This window comes from Harmonia axyridis, chromosome 1 (assembly GCF_914767665.1).
Source record: "Harmonia axyridis chromosome 1, icHarAxyr1.1, whole genome shotgun sequence".
NCBI classification, from domain to species: domain Eukaryota; kingdom Metazoa; phylum Arthropoda; class Insecta; order Coleoptera; family Coccinellidae; genus Harmonia; species Harmonia axyridis.
Window position 1 is genome coordinate 8,360,658 of NC_059501.1, and position 13,525 is coordinate 8,374,182.

Consider the following 13,525-nt stretch of genomic DNA (forward strand, 5'->3'; position numbering starts at 1 on the left):
ATTATGAAGAAAAAAATAAAACATAAATGGAACATAATATTTGAATTTTTCCGATTATTATTGGATATAGCATTCAAATAAAATTAGGATATAGGTAACTACTCAGGGCCGCCACCAGGAGCGGCATACCGAACATTTTGCCGGGGCGCCAAATTGTAAAGGCGCAAAGACAGTTAAAAAAACATGACTTTCTGCACCTTTTAGATTTTGAGTAGAAAAATACGATTCCATATAAAATTTAAAAGCTGCCTGAGAGGAATAGCAGGGGCTCCTTCAATGAAAATTTATATGAATTTGCCAAAGCAGGGCGGTGAAATTTTTTTGCCGGGGCGCTGAAATGTCTGGCGGCGGCCCTGACTGCTGATGAGTGATGAGATTAACATCAATAGGTATTTATGTACTTTCTTGATGCTGTAAACATACATACATTAATATATTGAAAAAAACACTTTCCAACACATATGAAACTTTCTGGTAAAGACACCCGTAACAAATTGAATTCTCACCAAACCCAAAAACCCACATCCCTGCCAATCGTCGAGCCATTCATAGCGTTGAAATCCCCCATGGTCGCTACCTACCAACAACAAGATGAATAAAAATTACCAAACCCATCCGTCCGTTAGAAATACCCATTCAAGCCGCGCAGTCCGGCCTGTCATGTCACACATGGTAGCCGACACTTGTAACATTCACTCAGATTGAAATGTTACGGCACAAAGGACCGGAATGATGGCTGGATGCAGGCCAATGAGATGCCCCAGCATCCCGACATCTCGTAAACTCCCTCTCCCCATTGGTTGAAAAACGGCCGCGCGCAGGCCGCTCGAATAGGCCACGCCTTTCGAAACACGGCCCGTCGCCAGGCAGCCACCACGGTCACAGAATGACATCGACGGTCACGGTGCAAACTATGTAGTTCAGTGTTCCCGTTCGCGACTCTGTGGTGTGTCGATATAGACTTATCTGAATCGTGAAAATGATGATGATGGACGTGGGTATGTACGGTCACAATCATCACGGCAGTTCCTACAATCCAGACCCTAACTTTTTCGGGTACACCGACGGGTCCAACCAGCATGCTGGTCACTACCCTTCGTATCAGTATGAAGACCAGCAGTTTCTGTATCCGTCGAGTGAAGTTTTAGATACACCGCCATCTCCTAGCGATCTCAACTACTACCCTCAACCGGTGCATCCCGAAAACCCTATTATCAACACGGATACCGGGCTAAGTTACACGAATCTAGACTATGGACATTCTAACCCCTCGTACCCCACTAACTATGATCCTTACCAAAGAGGTCCTCAAGATGTGCATCTACGACACCACGAAGATGTGGCTAGTGCTAACGGACATGTTTATACCGGTGAAAATAAGTACCATCTGGCGCATGAAGTGGGGTACCATCCACATCTTGTGTCGGCAGGTAGTACTGCGAATTCTTGCATGGAGTACCAGCATCTCCAGAGATACAAGGAGGACGTGGAGAGTGACAGGATGAAAAATCATCATCTGCAGCATCCTATGAATGCTGGGCCGACGCAACAACCCAGTCTGCCGACGTATAAGTGGATGCAAGTGAAGAGGAATGTTCCCAAACCAACAGGTGAGTGGGTTTAACTCTTCATTTAGACCGAGAAGATTAGGTTTATGTAAAATACAGTTAGAAGAAGGAAAGATAGATGCTGTCAGACAATGATAGTTGCGTCAGTGTCAGTTTTGGTTGATTGTTATACCAGTTGAAAGGGATTCTCTGAATAGTCCCGCAGAAATTCAGTTGATATTTCGTAAAACTCTAAACAATTCTTAAGTTTTCGGTATTCAATGATTTGAAAAATTCGAATGTCGATTAGGCAATATTCAGCCACTTCATCTTTGACTATAAAGCAAAAATAAGTATACCTATTACTTGTGGTTTTGGACTAATGTCATGTGGAATAGGTATGAAGAAGGGATTAAATCTCGGATTAAATGTTCTTATTATTCCTTCTTCTCTGTTTTGATTAGGTACCTATGCATCTCCTACTAGCCTACACACAAACATGCTCCTCAATCATACTAATTTCAATTGTATTATCGACAAATGAAATGGCTGATTATAAATATAAAATCAATGAAGTTGTCAGAAGAGAACAGCGGCTATTATTCCTCGGGAATAAACGTCAATAAAGAATCCAATCACCAAAACATTGTAGGTACCTATTTTCAGAGATCGACTTCAGTACTCTTTCAGCTTTTATCAAATATAAATGGGTGTTTTGAACAACCTAATAGTATTTTAAATTATGGCGAGATCGACCCCATTAGGGATTCACGGCTTGGCTTGATTTTCAAACTACTTGGTTTGTGCTTGACTTGATTTCAAGTCAAGCTAGTAGTTTTCCAATCTCAAGTCAAGTATTTATTTATCAAGTACTTGAATCATATCAAGTTACTTGATTTTTATCAGTTTTATTGTGTAGTGTCACATCAATGAAAACCTTGCAATCATAACAAAATTAAAAAATAAAGTTTCTTAATATTGAGAAACCTCCAGGCTTTGTTTTATTTAATAATTTTTCATCCAGGATCTAAGACACATGAGGCATCTTATAGATTTCTCGCCTAACCTATTGCGGGTTTTTGTAACTGTAAGAGCAGCTATGGAAAATTGTCTTTCAAAAGGAGTTGAAGATGCTAGTGTTGATAAGAATCCTTGGCCATTTTGGCCAAGTTTGAAAAGATATTTCTGAAACTACCAAAATCTACCAAGAGATTTCATAGAAATGTGAGAAAACTACTAATAGTGTCACATTGGCGAATGCTTCAATCTCTCTGCGTTCGAGAAATCCCGTTATTTAGTTTAAGCGCGCACGAGATTGCAGAAATATATGCTGTGCGACGCGTGCATATCAAGTTCAAGTAATATCAAGTAGCTTGATATCAAATCAAGCAATAATAATAAAATCAAGTCAAGCTAAAGTATGAAATTTTTCACGAGTTTGATTTTCAAGTCAAGTAGTTGGTTAAAATGTCAAGCTACTTAATTGGCTTGATGAATCCCTAAATCCCATTTGCAAAAAAATAATTTGAAACATAATTAATCACTCAATCCGATCTTATAAAAAACCTTTTGAAAATAACCTCTTATCCACGAAATCTTATATTCATTTTAATACAACCAAATTATTTCTATAAACAAAGAACCCATATTGGCCAAATTCAGATTGTAATCGAATAACACCTATTTTATAAATAATAGTGTTCAATATGCCAAGGAATTTCTCTTGACCGTTCATTATATTATCTCCCAAATAGACGTAAAAATTGAAGCCCTTCTTTTGCATGCGGCTTGCATTTCATTTCCAACGATTATACATGCTATGCCAGATCTTGGTCGAAGATAGTTCCACACCACTAATCGTGACCCCTAACGTGGGTGTAAGTAAATTACCCTTGGAGAAGGAAACTTACCCTTGAATCAATTTTTCATTCTACGATTTTATCGACCGGAAGTGATGGTACAAACTTTTTAATTGGCCGAATCATCAATTCCAAAAGTTTGATTATAGCAAAAAAGGTATGATCAGTTTGATTATTGAACAAATACACAATGATTAATTCGTGTAAAGTAGAACCCAATAATAGTATCTAGTAATAGTCATAATATCTAAGACAATACGTAGATGAAATATCTTGAAAATAAATCAAACAACTAAAATAAATATCTAATAATGGCACATAGGGATTCACGGCTTAGCTTTATTTTCAAGCTACTTGGCTTGAGCTTGACTGGATTTCAAGACAAGCTCAAGTCAAGTAGTAGTTTTTCAATGTCAAGTCAAGTATTTATTTATCAAGTACCTACTTGAATCATATCAAGCTACTTGATTTTTAGCAGTTTTATTGTGTAGTGTCATATCAATGAAAAAATTATGAAATGAGAAGGAATTTTTGAAAAAACACTTTTATTTATTAAACTTATTGTAGGTATAAAAGGACCGAAAATAGCAACTTTTGCAAATAGAAAAATAAATTAAATCACTATAAATAATAACAAAATGAAGGATAAAAAAAAAATAAAGTTTCCTAATACTGAGAAACTTCCAGGATTTGTTTGATTTCATAATTTTCCATCCAGGATCTAAGACACATGAGGTATCTTATAGCTTCCTTCCCTAACATATTGAAGATTTTTGTACGTGTAAGAGCAGCTTTGGAAAATTGTTTTTCAGCAGGAGCTGAAGATGCTGGCGTTGATAAAAATCCTTGACCATTTTGCCTAATTTTGGAAAGATATTTCTGAAACTGCCAAAACCTACCAAAAGATTTCATAGAAATGTGAGAAAACTACTAATAAAGTCACACTGGCGAATACTTCAATCTCTCGGCGCTCGAGGAATCCCCTTATTTAGTCTAAGCGTGCAAGAAATTGCAGAAATATATGCCGTACGACGCGTGCATATCAAGCTCAAGTAATATCAAGTAGCTTGAAATCAAGTCAAGCAATAAATACCTAAAACTAAGTCAAGTAGTTGATTAAAATGTCAAGCTACTTGGCGTGATGAATCCCAAATGGCACAATATATAGCGTAGACCAATTTGAAAGAAATAAAAAAAAACATTTATTCCTCTAAGACTGAACTTAAAATGATTGTATTACACTTGTCGTTTTTGCAAAAGGCCTTATATTCTTCACCTAGAGATATTCGCTAGGTTTTATTATCGGTAAGTTAGTGGAATCTGATCTAAATTCAATCCTATCCAGTTATAATGTTGATATCGGAACAGTCAGTGAGAATACAGGCGTTAAGTTAATTCAGGGGCGAAATTATTCAACTGATCGCATGTTTCATTCACTGAGGTCCGTGAACGGGTAGATAGACACGCAATCAGATGACCGACAAGGCTCGAATGCATTGTCACATGTTTTTTGGTTTAACCACTTCTTGTAATAATGAAAAACTTGTTCAGTTCAAAGAGCCACATGAAATGATCTAATGATCAAATAACTTCAACAGGGTGCACCAAATGAGGTACATCACGTGAGGTAGAGAAGAAATCTATAATCCTGGTATAAAAATAGAATGACTAAATTCTACATCGCTACATAAAGATATATATATATATAGAAAATAACAACTAAAAATCGAATCCATGGGTTATTTTCTTTGGCATGGTTCCGTTTGAAAACAGTATCCAGCAGGAGATGAAGATGACGGTTAGTTTTTTGTTGATTTTCGAATATTAGATTTTATAAAACTTATCAAGAAATTTTTTTGAACTTAGTGTATTATGGCGTCTTCTTCTGGAATAGAAATTCAGGATAGGCTACTGATATGGATTAATAAGTAGTGGAGCACCCCAAGAAACTTTTGTGAGATCACTTAAGGTCATACGGAAAGTACGCAAGAACAGAGGCTATCGAATGGGAAGTATAGAGAGGTGAAGATTTTTCTGCTATGCTGATGATGCAGTCTTGGTGGTGGAAAATAAGGAGAACCTGCCAAGGCTCCTCTACAAAATTAACGCAAAAATGCTGGAATTATCAATATCAGTGTCTAAAATACTTCAAGATGTAAATTGCTACCTAGTTGATAACAGGATAATACACCAAGAGATGAAGTTCCCTTACTTGGCAATCTTGGCATAGAAATTTCGAGAATTGGCTACTTAGAATCTGAAGTGAGAGAGAAAGCTATCAAAGCAGCAAGAATAGCCGCACAATTAAATGACACAGTAATAAACTAAAAATGTTTGAGAACGGAAGCAATAGTACGTATTTACAAGACTTTAATAAAGGCCTATACTGACATATACAGTAGAGGCGAGACCTGAAACACCAAGGAAAGAACACAGCAAATTATGGAAGCTACAGAGATGAGAAAAATCGTAAGAAGAATATCCAGGAGAATATTAAGAGGCAATAAAAGAAGGGAAGACATCAGATGGGCTTATCAGATCCATCTGGAATATCAACTGGGTAGAAAAGTTGGATGGAATGACCATATTACCCGGATAGCAGAGAACCGAATGGTGTATAGGCAGCTTTTGTAACCAGAGGCAGATTACGGTTTCGAATAAGTCCAATCACCACACCATCACACAAAAAAGAGCCATAGCCTATTTCCCAAGATCGACGAGGAATCAACAAATCTGGGTTTTCTGCAACACTACGGTCTACAGCAGCAATATTCTCAGTTATTCTTGAGCGACGCACACTTACATATCCAAATAGCTCAAATTTTCAGTTTTTCTACTCCCGGCCGATAAGATGTGCTTCAAGACGACACAGAAATGCTTGAGTTTTGCTTACTGTGACTGCGAAATTTTGTAGAGAGTTATAGTGAATTTTAACAATTTCTATGCCATATTGAAAGGTGCATCTTTTCATTTTTAGTAGGTAATGGCGTAGTTTTTAGGTACTTGTCAATTGTCGTAAAATGACCAGTTCAAAAGTGACAGCTGCCCAGATAGCGGGCTATTCAAAATAAGACCTCTTATTGGAAAACCCTGTAGAATTAACTGTAAGTTATGGAAATATTGAAATTTCGGTCTAGATTATAATAAAAAACATTCGACCGAGATTCGAGTTTCTTCCTCTTTTTTTTCGCCAATAGAGCGAAAAATTGCATTGCATAGTGGCGTAATCAATTGCAACCTCAACATACTTATCTGATCCACATTCCTGGAAAACTAAACCGAATTCACTTCCATTTTCCGCCCTCGTTTATTATTCCACATCTAAATTAATAAAAACTTATCAAACGTGCGTTCCCTCTCAAATTGAATATTCAGTAACAGCGAGGGGTTTTCCCAAGTCTTTGACGGTCGTCTGGAACATGTAAATAAAAATGAGGCATATACATGTGACTGATGTCAAATTCGAAAGGCCACTTTGATGAGATCTCGCGGCCTGCTAGATCCACGCGAGGCGATAGCGTTATGCCGCTACTCACTAAAAGCTTTCCAGGGTGGTTCCGCAGAAAAAAAAATAGCTTATTAGCCCCATTATACACTTACACGATTGGCGTAATAAAAAGTTTCTAGTAATTGGGCAAATTGCGGTAATTAGGCGAATTATGCGTTAACACTTGGAGTTTTCAGTTTTGCTGAGTTGTTTATGGGGGTTTTGACATGGTGTCAAATATATGGAAGGACTTTCCATTATAGGTGAATATCTGAGATATTTCTTCTCTGAATATTTTTTGTATTTTTCACAATTTTTAATTGTTGTCTTGATATTGATGATGGACTATATGTAAGATAGTTATTTGGGCTGTTTCCATCATCTATGCGTCTCCTTTGTCTCTCTTTTTGTTGTTCATTTGTTCTCTTATAGCTCCTCTTGACCGCTTCCACGATTCTTTCATAGTCCTCTGCGGTTGTTCTGCTTCGTGAGCTTGACCTGATGTTCTCACATGTTTGGATAAGGTAAGCTTTGTTGAACCGGTGGTAGTTGAGCTTTTCTCTTATGAGTGCTTGGCTTGCTCTATTAGAGATTCTGTCTCATGTCTGCCCTTCTGCCTCTAATTGGGAGTTTGACTCTGATACCCTTAGGAACAAAGTTGCGATTTCTGTCAAGGTGTAGAAACGTAAGGTGGTTCGTTTCTTTCGCAAGTTTGATTGAGGTTTTCTCATATTTCCTGACCTTTTGGTATAATTCGGGCCCATACCGAATTTCTAATTGTTTTCTTGATATTGATGATGGACTATATGTTAGATAGTTATCATCGCATAGATGATGAAAACAGCCCAAATAACTATCTTCAGTATCTTTCAGTATCAACACCTTTTTATCAGTTTTATTGAACGTCTTTGGATGACATATTGAGGACGTTGCATGGAATACAGTCAGGACAGTCTTCTGTTCTTGTGCTTATGTTTAGATTTTGCTAAAGCATTCGATAGTCCTGATCATGCTCTCAACTTATTCTATCTTATTATGGCTTTGACTGAATTACTTTGAAATTCTGTGGATCTTACCTTAAAAGTAGGTTCCAGAGGGTCTAGGTTGAAGTCTCTTCACTGTTTTGACTGGTGTTGCACAGGGTTCGATACTAGGACCTATACTTTTTTTCATCTGTGGCGAATATGTCTAAAATAATTTCATTTGTCATGATATATTTGCAGATGACTCCCAAATTCGCCTTTCTTTCCAACCATCGAGCATCCAGCAACTGAACAGCTAAAGAAAAAAATTGAGAGAACACTGACGTTAAAACTCGCGTCGAAAGCTTTTGGGCACTAGTTCATTTATGCGCAAATCACACCCTTGGAGTGTTCTAAAACTCTTGACGTCAGTGCTCTTGCTCTATACATTTTTTATTGATATTCGGTTTAAATTTTTATGGTTCTGATGTCGTTTTAAAAGATTCCTGAGGTCAAAGGGAACCCTTTTTTTTCATTTCTTCCGATTCAGTTTAAAAGATGCAGCAAAAATGTAATTTTTAGTTATATCTCGCAAATGGAATGGAATCGAAGGAAATGATTTTCGGAATATAATTTTTTATATGTGATAAAACTTTTCCGAACATAAAATGCCATCAAATTCTGGTCAACTCCAGAATCCTCTGATCTCAATATAATCTTCGGTTGTAATATATGTACAAGTTAAAGACTCATCCTGTATACAACAAGATATAATTTCGGTCGAATCGGTTGTCACTGAAATATTGGGTTTTTATTTTTCGATATTCTTCTTGATTTTTTATGGTTCTGATGACGCTTTTTAAAGCAAACTTTGCACGAAGTTGAAAATGAGCAGATATAAAAACACGTGTACCTAAGAATTTTCAACATTAGCATAAATTGCTGTCAGTGTGCCATTACAAATTAATTAAACATCCCATGATGAAGTTCCTTGAGAACACTGGAATGGTGAATACGGGCTCGTACATTTAGATCGGAATCAGTGACATTTTTCGTTCATAATGAATGACATCAAAATTGCCAGTCATGCTTTATTAGTCAGGTCTAAATTGAGGGACACGCTAATCTTTGGAGAATGAAATAGAACAATTCTGAAGTCTTGATAGAAAGGATAACTATCAAAAGAAATGTTCTAAAATCAGGATTCCTTTACGTGCGTTAATAATTATTGTCCAATCAACGTCGAAATTATCTAACTAATTATTATTAGCGCTCTCAAATCAAATCAATATGAATTATTTTTCATTTCTTCTCGTTTCCTCAGTTATCTTATACTTGTCAGCCTTAAATTCTTTCCAATCGATAATTGAATAAAAGCATAATGAAAATACCAGTATCATTTTATTATTTTTCAAATCCTCAATATTGTTTGTTTTGTTTGTTTCATTATTATTCATTGTTTTTTCTGTTTGTTTTATTATAATTCGCTTTATTGCAACTATTTTATTGAAAATCTCAATTTTTAAATTGGAACAGTCATTTTATTGGAAAACCTTTTATCAACTCCTATTGAGTCCTATATTCATTATTCAATTGCTCTTGAGCAATTAATACTATCTATTAACAAACAACGTGATTTATAATAACTCACTGCTATAACTCACTCCACAAATCGGAAAAGATGGCTCTGTGTTTCTATTCGGTTGGCCGAAAGGGAACATTCCATTATTGTTATTGGGGGCAGGAATGTCACTTTGGTAATTTTGACGTTTGTAGGTAACATTTAGGGTTTGTCAATAAAGTTCTTTCTCTATTCTTGTATTTTATTAGTATTTATTGTTATAGTCGTTGATAAAGTATAGTATTCAACTTGCGATACTGGTCATAACTCACTTGATGAATTACAGCACTCGCCTGCGGCTCGAGCTGCAAACTTCATCTGCGTGAGTTATGACCCACATTACCGCTCGTTGAATAATATATTATTATTCTCTATATTATATTTTCTAAAAGCATGTAGATCTTGAATTCTTTAATACTGTAATCTGGCCTATTCTGCAAAGTCTAACCCGCCACTGCACCACAATGCAGAGTGAGGTAAAGTTACACAACATGCGGGTGCAAACACAGCCGAAACAAAGTCCATTAAAGTTTTATTTGAATTTGTTCAAGACGCAATGCCCTGTCGGTGTCGTCTAAGCTTACAATCAACCCCCTGGGTGCTCTCTCGTTTTATGTTCGGATCGGATCGAACTTCGGGACCCATTTATGAACCGGAAAATGGCTGTTGACTTTTTGTTGGGAATTACGTTACCAGAAAAAACTGCAGGGGATCGAACTCGACGTGATCCTCTCGACTCCCTAATTTATTCGAATGGATTTTGGAAATGGGGGATGATATGGATGATTCGAGGGTTAATTTGGGATTGAGAGATCGGGAGTATTTGATGGAAATCCATTAAAAAAGAAAATACTGATTTTTGATTAGAGAAAGGAAAAATTTGCACTAAAGAAGACATCCTAAAGTTATATATATTTTTTTGAAAGTAGGCATATGTGAAATCCTACAAGAGCAATAAAAAAAATTATCAACCTCAAACAACAAAGCATCTGTAGATGTGATCTTAGTATTAGCAGAGGAAATATAAACGGGGCATAATTAATTATGATACAAGAGCACAGTTAAAAACCTCAGCAAAAACTCTGTCTCCCCGTATAAGTGTAGTGATTGGTTTATATATTTGTTTAAAAATAAGATGACACATTTATATTGAAGGGCTTCCTATTCATCCAAACAAAATCTTTTCCCTCCTTTCTCTTCACCAACGGTTGACGACTTTATAATAATATCTGAAAACAAAAAAAAAGAACTAGAAAAGAGTAATAAATCTTAGTTTCCATTATAGTGATTTGAAGTTAGCGACCCATTCTGAAAAAAATCTGAAACTGAATGAATAGCTTAAAAACCAACATGAAATTTATGATTTGAACAAGTATTCACCAGATGGTCAATGGTTTCTTCTACACCACAATCATACATAGTGGACTTCAATAGAATGCCATTCCGAATGCCAAATTTCCTTGTCACTATCATTAGATTGAAAGGAGAAAGAATCCATAAAGGTTTGCATGACTTTAATCTCGCAGTTCTAGTATCTGGGAGCTAAGATAAAATTGGAAATAAGTTCGGGTAGAAATGAAATTCATCCCAATATTTCTTGACTGAAAACTGTCGTCGAATAGTGGAAGTAGTATATGTAGTAGCACTGGTAACCAATGTAAAGGTGGTAGATATAATAGTTCCACTGGATAGTTTTCTAATTTCGTTAAGATAATAAAATTCAGATGAGCACTGGTAACCAATGTAAAGGTGGTAGATAGAATAGTTCCACTGGATAGTTCTCAAAGAAATTTTAAGCTTTGCATCAACTTTATGAACATGAGCACTATTGAATCAAACAGAACAACAGTATTTAGCAGCAGAAAAACCAAGGCCAAAGCTGCCATACGAAGAATGCTGGCATCAGCACCCCATGAACCAAACAATTTTCACCTTATGATGAAATTGGCAACGATTTATGATATAGTCGAAGCAGACTGCAGAGTGTACAGATTTCGCATTCCCAAAACACACACGTTTCTGATATCTGAAGACATAAATAACAGGATATTTTTGAAACTGTAAAGAACATAAGCAGAACATAAGAAATTAGACCACCATCATCGTCGTTTCTTTGTAGATTATCCAAAGAGAAAATGCACAACTCAATAAAATTGAAAAAATTCCAACCAGTGTAACAGCTCATTTAAGCCTTCCTAATACTGAACTTTATACCAGGCCACAATTTTAGTTCTTCAGCAACCTTCTCTTAACAGACACAGGAAAGGAATCACAAATACCTATAAAAAGATTAGGAGGTCGGAATTCGAATTTATTTTTTCATTTCGAAAAATAAAAAAGAAAGATACCTATATGTATTATTATTATTTGAACTGGGGTCGTTTTGCTTCGGTGAGCCTTCCGGGAACTACCTATATGTAACAGAAAACTGAAAATTTGAAGCAGCCAATATTGTCATAAGCAATTATCAACATTCAACAAACTGCACATTTAATAATTAAAATTTAATTAATTAATAATTAATTCAATAATATTATTGGCTATAATCACAGCAAATGAATGTTACAATTTATATGCGAATTATATCTCACATTTCTGATACAAAAATCAATTGTGTTAGAATAAATGCTTCTATCAGTTTTTTAAAATGTTATATTGTAGTTGTAGAAAAAATGTTGTTTCTATCTTCGCGTCGTTCGGGCAACAACAATCTCGTGCGGGAAAGTATCACTTTCCGCTTTAGATAGGAAAATAACTATTTTTACGACTGCATTGAAACACCGCCTTTATATCAATATTGCATTCAAAGAAAAAAAATTTCGCATGATATACACAAAAACCATGCAGAAGTATTCATACTGAACGGTCAAAAGCCGAGAAGAATCATTTAACACAGTTCTGACTGTGCAGAATTATTCTGCGGAAAATTAAACTTTCGCTTTAACGAAAGTATTGTTCATGTTTGTTCGATATTCATCTCTAATTTTTTTATGTTTCTGATAATGTTATATCTGCATAAAATTTTCCAAGAACCTTGAAATGGTAAGGCTACATCTAAATGTGGATTTTCTTCGCGACCGAAGAATATATGCAGTTCTTACGGCCACATTTATGGAACCTCTAGTCAGATTTGGCCAAATAACAAACTTAACGACAGCATTATTAATTAGGAATTCATCATGCCAAGTAGCTTGACATTTCAACCAGCTACTTGCCTTGAAAATCAAGCTCGTGAAAAATTACATACTTGAGCTTGACTTGACTTGATTTTAGATATTTATTGCTTGACTTGATATCAAGCTGCTTGATATTACTTGAGCTTGATATGCACGCGTCGCACGGCATATATTTATGCACTCTCGTGCGCGCTTAGACGAAATAAGGGGATACCTCGAGCGCCGAGAGACTGAAACATTCGCCAGTGTGACTTTATTAGTAGATTTCTCACATTTCTATGAAATCTATTGGTAGATTTTGGTAGTTTCAGAAATATCTTCCCAAATTTGGCCAAATTGGCAAAGGATTTTTATCAACGCCAGCATCTTCAGCTCCTGTTGAAAGACAATTTTCCAGAGCTTCTCTTACAGTTACAAAAACCCGCAATAAGTTAGGCGAAACATCTATAGGATGCCTCATGTTTCTAAGATCCTGGATGGAAAATTATGAAATCAAACAAAGCCTGGAGGTTTCTTGATATCAATAAACTTCATTTTCTTATTACTTTTTATTTTGTTATGATTTATAGTGATTCAATTTATGTTTCTATTCCAAAAAAGTTGATATTTGCGTTTCTTTTATACTTGAAATCAAGTTAAGCTCAAGCCAAGTAGCTTGAAAATCAAGTCCGTGAATCCCTAATCTGAAAATGTCCGTCCGTTCGTATGTTATCGTTCGTGTGGAAATTTAAGGACGAATTGATCATATGTGTTTTAACCCATTTCCAGCTCAAAATTCTCAAATTATAAACATTGTAATGTAGAGCGATTGGTTTGGAAAACGAAAGGTCAACAAATCACAGTCAAATCAAAATTTACGTCCAAATTAATATC

At 35.8% G+C, this 13,525-nt stretch overlaps 1 protein-coding gene across 1 annotated transcript in view; it reads left to right on the plus strand.

Annotated features, from left to right (window-relative positions):
• Positions 1–872: 872 nt before the first annotated feature.
• The window catches only part of LOC123685271 (homeotic protein labial), a 36,956-nt gene continuing 24,303 nt past the window's right edge, over positions 873–13,525 (plus strand). The window contains exon 1 of the mRNA XM_045624926.1: positions 873–1,610. Coding sequence (XP_045480882.1) covers positions 980–1,610 — 631 coding nt within the window. The 5' untranslated portion in view covers positions 873–979. The remainder of the gene's footprint in view (positions 1,611–13,525) is intronic.